Raw genomic sequence first — 20,516 nt, 5'->3', positions numbered from 1 at the left:
TCTTAGTTTAGGTGACCGCAACAAAAGCTTGAGGAAGCTGACTTGTCATTGTTCTATGAATCAGGTAAAGCTACATGCACACGCATCACTCCACACTCAACCTGTCGTCTATCTGTCGATGTGAGCGCTGAGCAGCCATCCCACAAGCAGTCATGGAGGAAGAAAAAATGGAAGCAACGACGGCTACAGACGACGGAGAAAAAGATGAGCAGCACCCCTGGCCATACTTAAACACAATGTTTTCTTACATGGGAGGAAAGATTCATCCTATCGGATGATATGCCTCTTGTGCCTGCCTAAAGACATTGAAATATCCTAAACTTAGCCAAACTGAATCTTGGCTTTTGCTTATTATTGTCATATTTACTGATGTATTTGTAGGATTGTAAATTGATTGAAAATGAAACTAACATATGGTGTCAATAGCATGGCAGCATGACCTACCAAATGTTAGGATAATTTGTGCCCTTTTATGTATCTAACTTAAGCAAATTTAGTAAAGGTATGATGCACCGCTTGTGTGAGTGACTTGTAAGTCCAAGTTATATTTAGTAAATGTGTTTTTTTCTCTCTCTGTTTTAGAGAAAGCACGTGAACCATGTTCAAAAATATGTTGAGCTGACAACAGCAAAGCGGAAAAGGGTCAGTGGAACTCCCTCCACCAGCAAGCAGGCAACATCACCGAACACCTGGACCCCGATGCCTCAGAGGTGCATTAACAGAGAAGTATGTGGTACATGGGCTCTGACCATTCTCTGTCGTTGAGTAAGAACCTAAGGCTTTCAGGACATTGTTTATGTTTCGAGGTGCCAGATATGCTTCATAGTTTATTTTAGTTTATTCAAAAATTCTGACATATATTTTTATAACAGCAATAGCCTACTCCTGTTTAGGTTTTTAAAGCCCTGTTTTTGAGGTGTGTAATGTAGGCAAAATTTTTTTTACCGTGCTTTAAAATGCTGAGTAAACGTTTTAATATTCAAAGTTTAGACAGCGTTCTGCTGTTATTAATAATTACTAGCACTTGTACTTTCATTACTCAAGTACAGTTCATTAGAGATTACTTGTAATACTTTTGAACAGTAAATACTAGACACTTTAAGACTTTTACTTGTGTGGAATTCTAATTGGGGGCGGCATGGTGGTTTGAGTGCCTGTCTTGGTCACATGTGTGTGGAGTTTGCATGTTCTCCCCATGTCGTCGTGGGGTTTCCTCTAGGTACTCCGGTTTCCCCCCACAGTCCAAAAACATGCTGAGGCTAATTGAAGTTGCTAAACTACCCATAGGTGTGCATGTGTGAGTAAATGGTGTGTGAATGTGCCCCGCGATGGGCTGGCCCCCCATCCTGGGTTCTTCCCTGCCTCGTGCCCATTGCTTCCGGGATAGGCTCCGGACCCCCCGTGACCCAGTAGGATAAGCGGTTTGGAAAATGGATGGATGGAATTCTAATTGCTGTCTTGAACTTTTATCAAAGTATTACTGTAAGTATCTGTACTTATACTTAAGTGTGACTTTTGGGTACTTTAGACAAGACTGAAGGTGCCTCATCATGGGGACCCAGGTAAATAACCTTTGGAAATGGATTCATGCATTTGATCTAACTTAGAAAATCACCTCCATACATCCAGACAAGATGTAAAGGGCGGTGCTGCATTTAATCGTAAGCTTCTTAAGGTATAGAGGCCTTCATAAATGTCGAGTTTTGCAAGAACAATGAGATCAATCCTCTTTGAAAGCTACCAGCTGGGAAAGCATGTTGGATTATTGAACAAGGCATACAGTAATAAACAGGTTGATTTATGAATCTGTTTTATAATAACACACTCGTCCTTTCTGAATAACCCCTCACCCTGTTGAATACAGTGATCTGATGCCCATTGCTAATGTATGGCGTGCAGCACTTGATACTCACAGGATGCTAATTCATTGCATGGAGATTTCGGTTCGCTTACATTCTCTTCATATTGTGTGTGGTATGTGCAATAACCAAAGGAAACCTGATAATCTACTCAAACATGTCTAAGTCTGATCTAGACATGGAGTCAAAGCAAGAGAAAATGTTCTTTACTGATTGAAAAAGTGTTCTCTCATCTGCAACACTTTACCTGAGGGGGCACAAATAATGTAGTATTATGCGGTTACTTCTGTATTAATTAACCACAAACTAAGTCTTAGTGATCAGCTTGATTTGATCTGTGAATATGGCCGCTGCACACGTTGCATCTAACTGCTGCGGTCACTAATTTTTAAAGGTCGCCCGGCTGGAAACGGCAACGTCACGTTCATCTCAAACGGGAAAGTGCTGAACTTCAGCGGCGCAATGTCTGTTCCTGCAAAATATATGGATGATTTATCGCTCATAAAATTCTTGATTATTGATTATGAAAGAACGCAAATGACTGCTAATTACAAACTTGAATGAAAAAATTGTCCCGATAAAATGGAGTAATCATGGTATTTTATAAATATCGCGCATTGATCCGCTTCCCTATAATTTAATTCGGAACCTCTTATATTTAGTAATGTATGATTTGTCTCCACCTAGTAGCGTCCCTGAAAAGCACACATTGTTTCCGGAAGGACCGCTTGTTCTGTGAATTGACGTGTCCAGTGGATGTAAGAATTTTGGCAGCAGCTTGATAGAGAGACATTATAACTGACTACAGTCACTATATAGAATGTTAATCTGCAATAGATAATGAATTCAATGGTGGATTGTTAATGGATGTCTGTGTATATTCTTACATGTCTATTATTAATAATAATGCAAGTAGATAAAATTAATGGCTTTAGCCAGTCGGGGGTGGGAGGGCGCAATGGATTCAGTATGTATCTATGCATCAATTTCTCTGCATCAGGCATGTTGGGGGGGGGGTAAGTGTGTCTGAGCACCTGCCCCTTCTCTCCAACGGGGGCGTAACCAGACCTTTTATAGTGAGGAGGGGGGTGTAAGCAGACCTTTTACACCGAGGCGGGGGTGTAATTATGTAATAAAACAAATTTCAAATAAATAGATAATTTAGTCCACTGAACCAGGACAGAAACTGGATATAATTATATTTTCCAATGTTTTTATTTTCTGTTATGTCTCCAGTTAAATCATTATTATATACATTGCATGAGTGTAATTGTGTCAGTTGTGTTCAGCTGCAGTTATACAGTGAATTTAACTTAATCCAGCAGACTGTGGTTTCATTATGTTACTCAGTTATGCTTTGGGTGACGCTGAAGCAGGACATTAATAGGACAGAACAGAAAGCCTTTATTCTCATTGTACAGGGAGGAAATACAGTAAATAGGCATAAACATATAAAATGTACATATACGGGGATTCACTCATCAGGATTACATTTAGTTATATTTTAGTCAGAGAGAAAAACTATAAAATTATATTTTTCTTGTTTATTCAGATGGCTGAACACAGTCATTTATTTTTGTCAAACATAGATTTCAGAGTAAAAAGGATGATAAAGTGTTGGAGAAAGCGTCAGGCTTTCCACTCCAACTCTGCACACACCATTAATTACGAGACAACACACTTAAAGTTTTACTTGCGCAAGGGTACCCACACTCTCAGCAGAATGTGCTACAAAGGAATGTGTTACAAAGGGTGGTTCCCTTTGGCACCTTTATTTATAGTCAATGGGGCGCAGGGGTCTTGGAGTGAGAACAAAGAAAGGACTGTGAGAGTAAGAAGAAGTTCTGGTTTTCCTCAGGTGGACAACTATTTAAACACGTGCTCAGGATACGTGTAAACTAATATAATCTAAAGTATGAAGATAAAGGAAAACAAAATAATGTATATACATATTTACACTCATTGCTGATTATACAGAAATGATAACAAATGATTAATAACAGTTTCTTCAACCTAACATAAAGTTTAAAAAGCAGAGATTTGACCTTTTTGCCAGGAGAATCAGCAACACGTCACAGCGACACTGAGCAGTTTGGATAAACATAAAACCCTGGATAGAGGGGCTCAGTGAATGAGGAGGTGAATCTGTACAGGAGGGTCAGTCCATCAGAGGAGACTCTGTAGAAGGACAGAGCACCAGCCCCCCAGTCCAGATACACTCCTACTCTGCGGGAGCCTGAGGGCTCTATGGGGATCAGAATCAGCTTATCATTGTGCAAGACAGAGTATCTGTCAGGATTACAGCACAGACTCCATGACTTGTCATTGAATCCAAGCACACAGTCAGCACTGCCTCCTTTCCTCCCGATTCCTTTATAAGTCACTCCTATCCAGGCTCCATCTCCATCCCACTCAGCCTCCCAGTAACAGCGGCCAGTCAGACTCAACTTTCTGCACAGAACTTGGCTCCAGCCGTCAAATCTCTCTGGATGATCAGGATATGGCTGCTCCTTTCCCCCCCGTGTCACCTTCCTGTTCCCCCTTGACAGAGACAGGTCTCTGTTTGCTGTGTTGGGGTCCAGTGTCAGCTGGCAGGAGTCTGTAGGCAGGAGGAAGAATTATTAATACAATCAGGCCGCCTGTACTTTATGTTTCTGTACGATATAAAAACAGCACAGCTTCCCCGAACGAAGCGGGAACCGCCAAAGAGCAGCGCCAAAATGCAGCGTGAGCTAAACTAACGGCTTATTTACGGGTAAATAAAATTACAAAGCAGCGACATTCATCAGACACATTCACCGCAAATATATTTACCACAAAAGGGCACCACAGATCAATATTAAAGTCAGTGTCTTTCGTTCTATGCAGCGCCTTGCTGGTCCCCGTCTTTTTACATATATGACAATATTTAAGTAATATTATTAAACATTTGAAGTCATATTTAATAAAAGTTTGGACCTGGATTCCGATACAAACGCCTCCGAAGATGATTCCGGCGCCATGAGGATCCAGTATTTGAAGCGATTGTCTGACATGGTCTTTAGTCACAGCAAAGCCGGTCTGAATGCATTTCACATGCATCAGCTTATTTCTGTGAAGCATGTCATACTGTATCTACTGATTCGGGGCAGAATAGGTGCCGCTCAAAGTCGGCAAGCTAAAGATAATACCGTCTACAAACCATCAATAAAAGCGGATTAAACTACACAGATCGTGCATCATGAAAAACAGAAAGGTTATGTCATTAATTCAGAAAAACAGAAAAATATTACTCAGAAAATCAGGATGATTATCTCATTAATTTGGAAAAACAGAATTGATTGTTTTTCAGATGAATTCAATGCGCTTCCATAGAGAACCGCTTGCCGCACGCGTGACACTAGATGCGGTGCACTACCGTGAGGCGTAAACCCCGCATCTCGCGCGGGCATGTGGCCGCTCTAATCTGTTACATGGGCGCCGAAATGAAATTCGATATTTTCCGCCGTACATCCAGTGTGTCCCGGACGCAAATTTCTTTTAGCACCGTGGTTTGGGAAATCTAACACATGATTGGCTGGCTCATTACTATTTATGAGAGGGGCACTACCTGATTGGCCAGTGAACATTGATACGTGCAAATCCAGTCCTGGGGGGCTGGAACCCAGTGTTCTTTCCCTGTTCCACCATAAATGACTCAGCTCAAGAGCTGTGTGGTAGTTAGCACAAGGAGTTGAATCAGGTGTGTTAAATGAGGGGAAACCAAAAAATGTGCAGGACTCTGGCCCTCCAGGACTGGATTTGGGCTCCCCTGGTTTAAGGTATTCAGTGGCCAATCAGAAATATTCTCTCATGAATATTAAGGATGTTCCAGAACCACCCTGTAAAAAAGTAAATTCACATTTCGCACTTGAGAAGAGAGTCAGGTATCACTGCTTACGGGTGCCGTCTTAAGACAATACTAACGAATCTCACACAGAAAACACATACACTCATGGCATGTGCAAAAAGAAGAAATGCAAAGGATTCTTTTTTGTGAAATTAAAGATGTACAACATCAGAATATATTTTAACCATCTTACACTCCCACACAAACACAACAACAATATGAGCAGCTATGAAGTATTTGTAAATAATTAAAAATATATATTTTTTAAAACGATTGAATAAATTAGTGTTTTTGGTGATGATTTTGATGTTTTGTTTCTCTCATTTGGATGTTTGTCTAAAATGACACACAGAAACTCACGGAAACACAAACATGGAAATCCATCTACACACAGTGCAAAAAGCCACACTAATCACAACAATTGTGTGAATACATCCATAATATAGTATTCATGGTATCATTTATAAAAACATGCAAACACACTTACATTTCTGTAAGCCTGGTCTGGTCCTGCACTCTCCACCGTGATCCACACTATAGGAGAAGCAGAATGACTGTACTGCTGTATCCATTTATTAATTGGTGCCTCTTCTTCACATACATGCATAAGTATCTGTAGCGTGTCAGACACACACTCTGTACTCACTGCAGCTTCTCCAGTTTACAGCTGGGATCCTCCAGTACAGCAGAGAGCAGCTTCACTCCTGAGTCTCCTGGGTGATTGTAGCTCAGGTCCAGCTCTCTCAGGTGTGAGGGGTTTGACCTCAGAGCTGAAGCCAGGGAAGAACAGCCTTCTTCTGTGACTCTACAGCCTGACACCCTGCAGAGAGACAGACAAAAATTCCCCAATAAATAAGATCACCTCACCATTAGAAGCATTACTTTTAAGTAAAAGTGACTGCTCTAATAAATATTTCAATAATCACACGAAATTAACACCACCTTCCGAACATTTTATAATAACCTATACTCCTCAGAACAAGAACCAGATGCAGTTAATATAGAATTATTTTTAAATAATATAGATTTACACATATTAACCAATGAAATAGAAGATACCCTTGATGCACCATTAACATCAGAAGAACTTCATGAGGTCCTCAACCAAATGCCTAACAACAAAGTGCCCAGACTGAATGTTTTCCCTGCAGAAATCTATAAACATTTTTGGGATGTTTGATCACTACTCTTCAATAGACTAGGTAAGAGAAATTACCAAAACACTTGTAATTGTAGCAATTTTCTGGGAGAAATGGTGCATTTTCTTGAAAAATTCCAGGGGTGCTAATAACTTCGGCCATGACTGTACATACATGCCCTCCACAATTATTGGCACCCCACTGTAAAAGGGGTAAGAAAATATCCATCTTTTGGTGAAGTAGCTTCATCTCACACTGAAAAGGTTAGAAAAATCCAACCTTTCACTGAGGTAAATTTATTCAAAGAAAAAGAAAACCTTCATCAAGAAATAATTATTTTTGACAAAAACCTCATCACCCTAGGTTACAGTGTGGAATACCCAGTAATACTGACCTCAGTGTTTCCAGCGTACAGTGTGAATCCCCCAGTCCAATAGAGAGCATCTTCACTCCTGAATCCTGCAGGTCATTGCAACTCAGGTCCAGCTCACTCAGGGGTGAGGAGTTTGATCTGAGAGCTGAAGCCAGCACCTCACAGCATTTCTCTGTGAGTTCACACTGGCCCACCCTTAAAAAAATTAAATACTTTTGAATCCACTTTTTATACTGCAGCACTGTATTCAAATATACAAAATGAAAGGCATTGTGGGTTTTCTTGGTGCCCAGTTACTTTTGTGTAAAATGCATATTCTCTACTCACTGCAGCTTCTCCAGTTTACAGCTGGGATCCTCCAGTACAGCAGAGAGCAACTTCACTCCTGAGTCTCCTGGGTGATTGTAGCTCAGATCCAGCTCTCTCAGGTGTGAGGGGTTTGACCTCAGAGCTGAAGCCAGGGAAGAACAGCCTTCTTCTGTGACTCTACAGCCTGACAGTCTGCAGAGAGAGAGACAGAAACTCTCCAATAAATAACATCATCTCACCATTACAAGCATTACTTTTAAGTAAAAGTGACTCCTCTAATAAATATTTAACGAATTACAGTTTAGTGTCCAAGACAAGGCAGGACCCCTCCTCCCTTTCCCTTAGCTAATTGTTCACTATCTCCTCTGTATAGTGTTGAATACCCAGTAATACTGACCCCAGTATCTCCAGTTCACAGTGTAGAATACCCAGCAATAGTGACCTTATTATCTTCAGTTTAATGTGTGGAATACCCAGTAATACTGACCTGAGTGTCCCCAGTTTACAGTGTGGAATACCCAGTAATACTGACCTCAATATCTCCAGGTTACAGTGTAAATCCCCCAGTGCAGCAGAGAGCAGCTTCACTCCTGAATCCTTCAGGTCATTGTCACTCAGGTCCAGCTCTCTCAGGGGGGAAGAGTTTGATATGAGAGCTGAAGTCAGCACTTCACAGTGTTTATCTACGAGATCACAGTTGTTCAGCCTGAAACAGAAAACACTTTAAGACACAGACATATACACATCCTACACATTAGTAAAATACAAAGCAATACAATAAGCATTTGTTTTCAGTATAATTAGCAATACAGCTTACACTTCAAAATGAATTATAGTCTGCAGAGTGTTCTGTGCGTCCTGACAATCTGCTGCAGTCATATGATCACTTATTGTGAGTCAGTGCATCTTTGCTCAAAACTAGAGGTAAAAACATGAATTACAAGCTACAGCTAAAAATCACAGAATATACAGGAATAAAAACTAGGCTAAAACTTGGACTTTTCAATGTAAGATCATTGGCTCCTAAGGTGCTACTAATAAATGAAATGATTACTGATTTTAGTCTTGGTCCTTATGCCTTACTGAGACCTGACTTAGACCAAATAAATTCATGGCACTAAATGAATCTACTCCAGCTGATTACAGCATAACCCTCGACCAGATGGCAAAGGTGCTGGTGCTGCTGCAATATTTCAGTCTGACCTAGGAGTGTCTGAGCAAAGTGCTTATAGCTTTAGCACATTTGAAATTCTTCTTCTTAGTCTTGCTGGCTCATCTCTTTGTAGTTCTTCACCTCCAATCAACCATTGTTATTGTGTACAGACCGCCTGTTCCTTAACCTCCAATCACTATTGTTATTGCATATAGACCACCTGGTCCCAGGAGTTTGCAGACTTTTCAACAATCCTGGTGGTCACTACTGACAAAGCCGTGATTTTATCATTGACATGGAGAATGACAGTGCTCCTTTAACAACAATGTTTGCAGCTATTCTAGACTCTGTAGGTGTTTGTCAGAATGTAGTCGGGCTACTCATGCCTGTAACCACACCCTGGGTTTGATTCTTAGCCATGGTGTCCTGGTGGATCACATATCTATTATACCTCAGAATCCTCTGCTTTCAGATCATTACTTGTTAATGTTTGATATACAGTATAGCCTCCCTTCACCTCCAGGTCCAAAGTAAAGTATCAGACGTTCCACTGTCTCATTAACTACAACAATGTCTCTCAACCAACTTCCACAGTTCTTCAATCTTACATCTGAAGCCTCATGTGAAAATGAACTTGAACAGGTAACTGTGAACATGAAGAAATCGCCCTTGTAGCACTTTAGATCATGTTGCTCCACTTCCGAAGGTAAATCAATTGTGAGGGTAAAGTTATCCAGCTTAGGAAGAGTTGATTTAGTGGCTAAAAGTAGGACCTCAGTTTTGTCATTATTAAGTTTAAGAAAATTGGAGGCAAACAAAATCTTTATATCTGACAGGCAGTATAAGAGAGAAGTGGGAGGATGGCAGAGTTAGCCTCGGTGGATAAGTAGAGCTGGATGTCATCCGCATAACAATGAAACTGCATGCAGAATCTCCTAAAAATGTTGCCAAGAGGTAAAAGGTAAATAATAAATAAAACAGGCCGCAAGACAGAACCCTGTGGAACACCCCTTATGACAGGGACAGTCTCGGATTTCAAACTCTTATGCTGCACAAACCGAGTCCGACCAGAGATCCTTTAACAGGTAAGGGTGGTGTTAGTAGTCCCAATGTATTACTACCAGAGCAGACACGATTTCCCATCCCCACATCACTTACAGAGCCGTCCTGGAGTTCTTGACCACAGGCAGCAGCCTGCAGTGCTGTTTATCTGATCTGATAAATTTCTTCAGATCAAACACATCCAGCTCCTCATCTGACATCAGCATCACAAAGGCCAGAGCTGAGTACTGTGCAGGTGAGAGGTCTTCTGCTGAAAGACTTCCTGAATTCAGGTATCTTTGTACTTCTTGTACTAGAGAATTGTCATCCAGCTCAGTCAGACAGTGGAACAGGTTGATGGCCCTTTCTGGAGATAAATTCGCCTGTATTTTGCCCCTGATGTACTTGGCTGTTTTCCTAATGTTATGTGAGCTGGTTCCTGATTGTCCCAGTAGCCTTTTTAACAGAGTCTTACTGAAGTCTGTTGAGAGGCCCAAGAGGAAGCGGAGGTAGAGGTCCAAGTGTCCATTCTCGCTCTTTAATGCCTGATCCACTGCAGTCTTCAGCAGGTCAGCTGATGAGTTTGACAGAAACATGTATAAAGCAGCAAGATACTCCTGGATGCTCAGATGCACAAAGCAGTACACCTTCTCCCGAGACAACCCACATTCCTCCTTAAAGACTTCTGTGCACAATCCAGAGTAAACTAAAGCGTTATTGACATCAATGTCATTCTTTGTCAGATCTTGCTCATAAAATATGAGATTGCCTTTCTCAAGGTTGTCAAAAGCCAGTTTACCAAGTTTTAAAAGGAATTCCTTGCTGGATTCCTTAAGCTCGGTTTCATAGTTTGTCATATACTTGTCATTTTTTAAACTTAACTGAAAGATCAGGAAGTGTGTGTACATTTCAGTCAGGGTCTTTGGAATTTCTCCCTTCTCAGTATCAATAAAAAGCCTTTCAAGAACAGTGGCTGAAATCCAGCAGAACACAGGTATGTGGCATATGATGAAGAGGCTCCTTGATGATTTCACATGTGTGATAATCCTGCTGGCCTGGCACTGATCACTGAATCTCTTCCTGAAATACTCCTCCTTCTGGGCATCACTGAACCCTCGTATCTCTGTCACCTGGTGGACACACTCAGGAGGTACCTGATTTGCTGCTGCTGGCCGGGAGGTTACCCAGAGGAGAGTGGATGGAAGCAGATCCCCCTTAATGAGGTTAGTTAACAGCACATCCAGTGACGTTTTCTTTGTTACATCAAACCAGCTCTCATTGTTCTGAAAATCTAGAGGAAGGCGACACTCATCCAGACCATCAAAGATTAACAAGACTTTGTACCTAAACAGCTCTGTGGATTCAAGTGATTTCAGATCTGGGAAAAAGTGGTGAAGCAGTTCAATCAGACTGTATTCACCCTTAATCAAATTCAGGTCCCGGAAAGGAAGAGCAAATATGAAGTGAACATCCTGGTTTGCTTTTCCTTCTGCCCAGTCGAGAATGAATTTCTGCACAGAGACTGTTTTCCCGATACCTGCGACCCCTTTAGTGAGTACAGTTCTGATTGGTGTCTCACGCCCAGATAAGGGTTTAAATATATCATTGCACTTGACTGTAGTATCTTCTGTTCGCCTTTTCTTGGATGCTGTTTCAATCTGTCTCACTTCATGTTCATCATTGACTGCTCCAGTCCCACCTTCAGTTATGTAGAGTTCTGTGTAAATCTCTTTGAGAAGTGTTGGCTGTCCTTCCTTAGCTTTCCCTTCAAATACACACTCAAATTGCTTCTTAAATTTACATTTGATTTCCTGCTGATGTTTCAGCATGAGCTGTCCTGCAAAGAAATGAGAGGAAAATGCACTAATTCTCATTGTGATCCTGACTGGTATGAAAGGAAGAATATTTTCCAAAAACACACTTTTTTTTTACACATACATATCCAGATATTTCCCTGTAATGTGAAACTCAAAGTTTTGTCATACATATTGTACTGAAACACCACATACAGGACCGTGCATAAGCCTTAGGCAGTCAAAGGAAATGTTTAAATCCATTTATCTGGGCAGTAAGTTTATATATTTGCTCAGAAAAAAAACACAAAACCCCTTTTCATATCTCAAACCTCTCCTCAGGGGCACCACAGCCAGTCCATGTGTTCGTTAAATTTTACCACTAGCACACTTCATTAATTAATTTAATTAATTTAAAGACTAATGAGATATTGATTAGCCACATGAGGTGTGGTAGAGGTTAAGTCAAAAAATACATTGGTGTATTACATGATTTCTGCAAAGGAAAGTTTTCAAATAGCTAACACATATAACATACATATTATCATACTTCTACACCAACATGAAGACCATTTAAACATCCTTTTCTCTTGCTACCTTTGCACAGTACTGTACATCTACAGAATGTTATGAGGCTCTTACTTTTCTCCAGTACGTCAGCGAGATCATTTTGCTCCATGGTCCTCAGGATGTACAGTGTGATCTTCAGAGCTCCCTCTCTACCACAGGTCTTCTGCATCTGACCATCACTGTCCATGTCATTGTCCTCCTTCAGCTGGGGCTCAGAGCATTCTGGGTAATTCTGATCTAGGTACCTCACAACCTTCTTTAGCTCATCCTTCAGGAACTTTACGGCTTTTTCCTCAAGTGACTAAAATAAATAGTCACAGTTAATTATTGCTACTTGCACCAAACTTCTTAAAAAATTCACTTGTGAATCATAGTTTTAAATACATTTCCTTTAACATGATGAGTTTCTTATTATACGGCTGTATAAAATATAAGATAATTCACATAATAGCCAAGAAAAAGTATATCAGCAACAAATACAAACCTTCAATATGGATGATAAACCCGATTTATCATGTAGATCTGAACCGCATTCTTCCATTTGGTCTCTGTGAATAAGGCATAAATAAAGACTTTAATTCATCTACACAAATGTAGCAGAAAGACTGAAAATCTCCCTATTAAAATTGCTGTTGCTGCAGATACTGTACAGAATAACAGTACAGTACAGATTTCTTTTTTACTGTACAGATTTCTTGCGTGAGAATGAAAGTCCGAGAGCGTGAGCGTCACGTCAAGTAGACCTGGCAGCCCCCTAACTTGCTGGCTGGGATGATGACCACATCCACATCACTAGGTAGCTAGCTAACAGGACACTGACATGGAAATGTATGTTAAAATACTGTAACTTTTAAATAATAAAGCATGTGAATAAAAAATGGCCTACATTTACATGTTACATTTCATGGTTGCACTAGATTTACATCAATCAACGCTAGTTATGTTGTCGCTAGCTTGCTATGTTTTGACTTGTCAGGTGTTGAAATAGCTAATGTTATCTGACAGGTTAGTTAGCCATCATTAATGCTCGGTGTCTAAATGACAGAGGGGTAATTTTAATAAAAATGAATGTATTTGAGACAAACATGGGAAAATAATGCAATCTTTTGAATGACCACAGTGAGGCAGTAGCTGTGATATAAGCACAAGGTTTCTCGCTATTCTGAATTAACACTCTGGGAAAGTGTTATTGTAACATGCCAGTCAGCGTATGGAGGATGGGGGCCAGTGAGCCTGATCACTGTCTTACCTCACTGTCCATGCTTAGGATCCAGGGGGCCTTGATGCTCAGCTCACAACTTAATCTCTGAAGTGTCCTGGGGTGGCCGGTGTGTACCAAGTGCCCCAAGTGGCCAGCGTGTACCAAGTGTCCCAAGTGGCCGGCATGTACCAAGTGCCCTGGGTGGCCAGCGTGCACCAAGTGTCTTGAGTGGCCGGCATGTACCAAGTGCCCCGGGTAGCCGGCGTGTACCAAGTGCCTTGAGCGGCCAGCGTGTACCAAGTGACCCGAGTGGCCGGCGTGTACCAAGTGTACCAAGAGGCCGGCGTGTACTAAGTGCCCTGAGTGGCCGGCATGTACCAAGTGGCCCAAGTGGTCGGCGTGTATCAAGTGCCCGAAATGGCTGCATGAACCAGGTGCTCAAGGTGGCAAGCTTGTACTATATACTGAATTCTATATAAATAACACCCAATGTTGTTCAAATTCTAAAAGGTGACGGAATCTGATAAAGGTAAAAATTGAAGCATTTATTATAAGTGTTTAATCTTCATAGCTTGTATGTGTCTGGGTGCCATTTGACTGAGAGTCTGAGTGTTATAAACAGTGTTTGTTTAAATGCACATTTACCTTTGATCTGGAGGAAAGGGTCCCTCTCTGAAGGCGAGTGGAACGTTCATTGACGTGTCACTCTTCAGGGAAACACAGCTGGGTACAGGGGAGTCTGCTCTCTCCATCAGGACACTGTGGGCAGCGAGAGGAAACAAACCCTCATGGTATAAATATAATTCATACAATGGGGACGGCATCACACTGCTGTTTAACCTTCTGCTCTGCCTTCATGTACTTTGATATGCTGTGAAACTCTTGATGCAAAGAGGCTAGTTTACGATTAACTTCAATGTGAAATTAATTTTCACCTAAAATTAAAATTCCTGTATGAAACGTTTAGCATCATTTCTAAAAACCTCCATAACTAGACTTGACTGATATTGCTTTTTACCTGTTTATATATTTATTTGTTTTTTTATTTATTTTTGTTATGTGGCCATTTTGGATAGGAGGGGTAACACTGTTACCTCTCAGGGCTCTTTCTGTTACAAGAAAGATATTTTGTTTACTTCTAAAAATATTTACTATTTACTTGTTTTTTGCACTATATGTGCTGTCTTTGCACATTGTCTTTGTTGTACATTGTATGTTTGTATCTGTGCACCTTGCTGCTGTACGCAAGAGAATTTGTCCCTGGGATCAACAAATCATCTTATTTTATACTCAGGGGATGAGAACCACTGCAGTGTCACATTTATTATGAATCAGTAGATACCATGTTGACCCGAATATAAGACGGGTTTCATTTTCCTCAAAATACGTCTGAAAAAGTTGTGTCATCTTATATTCGAGGTCTGGACAAAAAAGGGAATCGGAGGTGCCAAATGCAATACTTTGTAACGAGTGATTTGACTAATGATTCAAAGAGAATTTATTTGTTATCAAAATAGAAGCGTTCGTCTCAATAGACAATCTATTGTCGAGTCATTCTTTAATGGACATGCAGGAGGGAATAGGTAAGCCAGTTTTTATCCAGCTCTGTGCTGGGGATTGAAATTTAAAATGCACTTTGCAGTTAAGTAACTTCCAATTCCAGCTCGCAGGAATTCAGGTTTTACAGTAATCCTCATCCATTTACCTCAGAAGTTATTTATATAGAATACAGAGAAAACTTTCGTATAAATTCTCAGAGGTGATGGAATCTGTTAAAGGTAAAAATTGATGCATTTATTATAAGTGTTTAATCCTCATAGCTTGTATGTGTCTGTGTGCCATTTGACTGAGAGTCTGAGTGTTATAAACAGTGTTTGTTTAAATGCACATTTACCTTTGATCTGTAGGAAAAGGTCCCTCTTTGAAGGCGAGTGGAACGTTCATTGATGTGTCACTCTTCAGGGAAACACAGCTGGGTACAGGGGAGTCTGCTCTCTCCATCAGGACACTGTGGGCAGCGAGAGGAAACAAACCCTCATGGTATAAATATAATTCATACAATGGGGACGGCATCACACTGCTGTTTAACCTTCTGCTCTGCCTTCATGTACTTTGATATGCTGTGAAACTCTTGATGCAAAGAGGCTAGTTTACGATTAACTTCAATGTGAAATTAATTTTCACCTAAAATTAAAATTCCTGTATGAAACGTTTAGCATCATTTCTAAAAACCTCCATAACTAGACTTGACTGATATTGCTTTTTACCTGTTTATATATTTATTAGTTTATTTATTTATTTTTTTTTGTTATGTGGCCATTTTGTATAGGAGGGATAATCTGTTGCTTGCCTCCAGTATAAAAGAACTGGCTGATTGTGGAAGAAAAAGGTGAAGAAAGAAGATGGCGAGGTATTTTTATTAAGCTACACATATTAAAGTGCTGCCCACTGACCAGCCCTAGCTAGGAGCCCAGTTTACTTTTATGTTATGGCCTGACTACAGACCCAGAGAGACATGCATGCTAGTGGGCTGTAACACTGTTACCTCTCAGGGCTCTTTCTGTTACACCCCACAGGGGGATGCATTTCAGAAGCTGATCCATCCATTTTTATGCTGATCCAGACCAGATGATTCCTGCTGGGGCCTCTGTGAACATGAAGGGTAAGTAGATACATAGATAAATACACAATATCGAGAACTCAGCACTTCTACATCAAACTGACTGGGTCTCCATTCTGTTATGTACTATATGTAGTATTACACATAGTAAAGAGATACAGATGTGGAGAAATTTGTTGGTACCCTTGCAACTCATTGAAACAATGCTTAAAAGTGAAAAGCAATTCAATTAAAAGCAATTCTCTAATGTATACCTGTATGACTTTAGTATGGATTAAACCAAAAAAACTGTGGAAAGAAATGATTTGTTGTTTATTTTACAAAGACATGTTAAATGGTGGTGCAGTGGTTAGCACTGTTGCCTCACACCTCTGGGACCCGGGTTCGAGTCTCTGCCTGGGTCACATGTGTGTGGAGTTTGCATGTTCTCCCCATGTCGTCGTGGGGTTTCCTCCGGGTACTCCGGTTTCCCCCCACGGTCCAAAAACATGCTGAGGCTAATTGGAGTTGCTAAATTGCTCATAGGTGTGCATGTGTGAGTGAATGGTGTGTGAGTGTGCCCTGCGATGGGCTGGTCCCCCATCCTAGGTTGTTCCCTGCCTCGTGCCCATTGCTTCCGGGATAGGCTCCGGACCCCCCGCGACCCAGTAGGATAAGCTGTTTGAAAAATGGATGGATGGATCGATGGATGGATGTTAAATTGTATGGACCGTTTTGCTGGTGCCCCTTAAGAGACTATTTATCCGTACATTATAGTTATGTTTCAAACTAAGTGATTAATCTTAATTAGTATCACAGGTGTCTTCCAGCTTTACCTCAGCCATTCAGCCTATTTAAAGGGAAAGAACATGCTACTGTGTTGTTTGGTATCATTGTGTCACCACACTGAACATGGACCAGAGAAAGCAAAGGAGAGAGCGATCTGAGGAGCAGAAAGAAGATTATAGGTAACCATGTTAAAGGTAAAGGCTATAGGACCATCTCCGAGTAGATTCATGTCCCTGTGACCAAAGTTGTTAATATTATTAAAAAGTATAAAGTTTATGGCACTGTAGCCAACTTCCTAGGATGTGGATGCAAGAGGAAATGCAACCCCAGGTTGATAAGAAGGACAGTGTGGATGGTAGAAAAGGAGCCAAGGAGACCATCCAAAACCATTCAAGCTGAGCTCCAGGGTCAAGGCACGTCACCTTCTGATCCTCAGCTTGCCACTGGAAAGAGGACTCAGTGTCAGGTGCTCCGTCACTGTAATAGGAACCACAGTACAGAGAGATGTGTGCTTGTCTAAGCTGTGTCTTCATTTCTTTTTCAATCTCTTTTTCTTGCATAAATCGACGCCGAAGTTTCTTTTTCCCAAACAGAGCCATCTTTAGCCTTCATGCAAAGCGCAGCTGCAGTGTCCTGAGTTCTTACTTAGTGATTCATTTATAATGCATATATCGCGCTAATGTTATGCCAGGGTTCTTTTACCGATATATGTAAATCAATTTATCTTTTAGCTCTAACTTTTACAACTGAATAAGGTTACACAGATTGTTGCAGACATCAACTGTATGTATTTATTATATCAAAAATAACCGATTGAATGTGATACGGAAACACACACGCACGCGAAAGTCTTTTTTTTATTATGCCGTAATTATATATCTGGACCACAATCTGTTTATGAATAATTAGCACTTTTGTGTGCTCATAATTGCCCATCCTGTTTCATACGTACATCACGAAGTGTTTGTGTGCACTGTGGCATCTCATAATCCTACGCACAAATGCACATACGTCCGCAGTAATTTACAGTCTTTTGTGCGCTCATAACTGCGCGATCTTTTTCGCAAGTAGCAACGTCAGTGTTTACATTCAAAGCGCATTGTGCTCTCTCATAACAAATGGACATAGTAATCAGCAGTCTTTTGTGTGCTTGGACTTCATACGGTGATTACGGTCTTTGCACATTGCAAGTTGCAGGTTTTTCTTCATTACCTATAAAAATGCTTTGTCTGTCGGTACATTTATAATGCAAATATCATGCCAGGGTAATTTTAATGACATACATTAATTAATTTGTCATTTAGCCCTGATCAAACTTTAAAACTGAAAATCAGATTACCGATTGCTACAGGCAGTAAGCAAATGCATGTATTTATTCCATGAAATACTTTCTTGAAACTGAAATTACCGAATCAAGAGAAATGGGGATTCAACTGTGTTTCAAATTAGGATATATTAACGCATGTATTTTACGATTCCTCAGACCACACTGTTAGAAAACGTTTCTGTGCAGACCCGAAGCTGAAACCGTGAAACTCCGCTTTCATTTGCAAAACAATAGGTGTTGATTGGAGCTGATGAGGGGGCGGGCAGCTTGTGTGGGGAGTGAGGGGGGGACTCCTCCCGAGGTGACTTCAGGGATCGTAGTGTTAAAACCATCTACTACACAGTTTAGCTGATTTAAAAGTTGTTTATTATTTTAAATGTTTACAAAATGACAGAAACAGTAACAACGGGCCTAATAGTTATGCTGAACTGATTAAGTAAGGAATAATTGACGACGGGCCGTTGAATTATTAGAAAATAATGCCACAGACTCCGCTTCGCGTCGTGGCCGCATTACCACCTCGGGTGTGCATTATTTTCTAATAATTCAACGGTCCGGAGTCAATTATTCCGCTTATACTACGGTTGCCACACCTCAACACATCGATTAGATTATATATTTCAAGGGATTCGTCCGGTTTTTCTACTTAAATCGCTATTGTGAGTAGGATTATTTCTTCCGCATGTCATCCATCGACTCTTTTGCTAGTTCCAAAACGTCATTTTAAAGCTGGCAATGGAGGCTTGAGCCGTTGATAGCAGACCAATGCAGTTAATAATGAAGTTATTAGAAAGAGAGCGAGAAAGAGAAACAGAGAGAGCTTGTATGAATTAGGCTACCTCTGTGTGTCCCTCAACAGTGTTCTGAAGCACCGTCTCTAAACTGTAAGTCTGCTTTAAGATTCAGCGCTGTTATTACCTCGCTAGTGAGAAATGTCATGTGTAGCCTTTAAGTTGGTACACTAGGCTAACTAATACTGCTGCAGCTCAGTTGTTGAAAGTTTCATATTCACCGTAAATATTAAAATTTACTTTCGGAAAATCGTCTGTCATGTTTTTGTTAGTCCTGTGTGCTGTATAGGTACTGTATGCTAATTTCCGTTATTACAGTTAACTATGCGAAGTGATATGGAACTGTAATGCGGTCAAGAGAGCTACCTGGAACTACGTTCGTCGTGCGTTTCCCAGAAAATAATTGCACACCTCAGAACGTTCGTCAGCCAATCAGATTCAAGCATTCAACGGTCCCGTAGTATAAAGCAGAATAACTATATCTACAAACTAACTAAAAGCCAAATACAAGAAAATGACTCAAACTAAGCTGTAATCTGGCGTTATCCGAAAGTTATGATATCTAGTTAGATGGCTAGATGAACACCGATTCAGTTCCCAAACTTCTCCTCAGGGGCACCTCAGCCTTTCCATGATTTTGTTAAGTTTCATCAACAACTTCGTTGTTTTTTTTCTCAAAAACTACAAGATTGTGCATATATATATATATATATATATATATATATATATATATATATATATATATATGTGTGTGTGTGTGTGTGTGTGTGTGTGTGTGTGTGTATGTATGTATGTATATATATATATATATATATATATATATATATATATATAAATATTCATATATTCAATTTCTTTTTATATAGCGCTTTACTGAGTTGTGCGTGTGTGTGTTGTTTACCGATTATTAAAATCAGACTTACGTACCATTTACTTTAAACATGCAATTTAGATACGACTGCAAAGTATGACTACAATCAATCAACGCCTTTCAGATTGGAGAACACAGAACAGATCCGTGGTAAAACCTTTATTTTAATAAAATATTTATAAAATCTGAGTTAACCCAGATGTTTCGGCACGCTAGCAGTTGTCCCGAACACTTAAAAAAGACTTAATAAAACTTAATATTGCTTCAAAATATTATAGTCTAGCCCCCCCGGTCCATGTTTATGCAGCACGAACTCATTAGTCGAACTCAGGACTGAGCGTAAATAATTAAATATTATTCACGTTAATTCGAAAACTCTCCTGTGACGCAGTAACCTACTGTGCTATGCGGACGTATATGTAACGTCTAATTATGTTGAGAATATTAAATCTCAATATACAAGTAGGCTAGTATAAGGCTGTGACATATTAATTTTATTATTAGTTTTATCTGTTGAATATAATCTTACCTTGAAACGCAGAATATCTTTAGATTATTCCAGAATCTTGGAATATAAAATGGGGACTCTGCCTTTAAGATCCCGACATTTTCACTTTCGTTTACAGACAGGAAATGATCAGCTCCGTGTCAAACAAAACATGGACACGGACTCAGCGGCACAGCGTAGGGTTTGGGGGATATTTCTATACATATGTAACCTGTTTTCGGAAACACCAAATGCTATTTTCTGACTGGCTGGTGGGTGGCTAATAACTCGGGACAGCTATGAATTTGGCCGAAAACTCCACTCCGTATGCCTGCACCTCGTCCAT

General features: G+C 40.3%; 1 protein-coding gene across 11 annotated transcripts; it reads right to left on the bottom strand.

Annotated features, from left to right (window-relative positions):
* Positions 1–3,243: 3,243 nt before the first annotated feature.
* LOC125705132 (NACHT, LRR and PYD domains-containing protein 12-like) lies at positions 3,244–20,363 on the bottom strand. 11 transcript variants are annotated; one of them, XM_048971492.1, is made up of 14 exons: positions 20,213–20,317; positions 17,117–17,171; positions 15,852–15,953; positions 15,201–15,314; positions 13,952–14,065; positions 12,590–12,653; positions 12,178–12,406; positions 9,860–11,579; positions 8,081–8,254; positions 7,567–7,740; positions 7,261–7,434; positions 6,374–6,547; positions 6,215–6,261; positions 3,244–4,458 (listed from the first exon to the last, which is right to left on the bottom strand). In XM_048971492.1, exons 3-14 carry the CDS (start codon positions 15,911–15,913, stop codon positions 3,932–3,934), a joined length of 3,573 nt encoding a protein of 1,190 aa, XP_048827449.1. In that variant the 5' UTR covers positions 15,914–15,953; positions 17,117–17,171; positions 20,213–20,317; the 3' UTR covers positions 3,244–3,931. The 11 variants fall into 11 exon arrangements, with proteins under 11 accessions (XP_048827449.1, XP_048827454.1, XP_048827448.1 ...); XM_048971497.1 differs by lacking the exon at positions 15,201–15,314 and adding an exon at positions 14,401–14,420 and having other exon boundaries at positions 15,890–15,953; XM_048971491.1 differs by lacking the exon at positions 17,117–17,171 and having other exon boundaries at positions 20,213–20,363.
* Positions 20,364–20,516: the final 153 nt, after the last annotated feature.

This window comes from Brienomyrus brachyistius, chromosome 12, assembly GCF_023856365.1.
Source record: "Brienomyrus brachyistius isolate T26 chromosome 12, BBRACH_0.4, whole genome shotgun sequence".
Classification (NCBI taxonomy): domain Eukaryota; kingdom Metazoa; phylum Chordata; class Actinopteri; order Osteoglossiformes; family Mormyridae; genus Brienomyrus; species Brienomyrus brachyistius.
The sequence above is the reverse complement of the archived record's forward strand: the minus strand, read 5'-3'. Positions and strand labels throughout refer to the sequence as shown.

Bases quoted from the DNA above. Each gene is read 5' to 3' on its own strand.
- LOC125705132 (XM_048971491.1), bottom strand. From the start codon at position 15,913: ATGGATGGATCAGCTTCTGAAATGCATCCCCCTGTGGGGTGTAACAGA. The intron at 6,262-6,373 runs GTGAGTACAGAG...CTTCTCCTATAG, and splicing joins TGTAAACTGGAGAAGCTGCA to TGTGGATCACGGTGGAGAGT. The intron at 4,459-6,214 runs GTAAGTGTGTTT...TCCTGCCTACAG, and splicing joins CAGACCAGGCTTACAGAAAT to ACTCCTGCCAGCTGACACTG.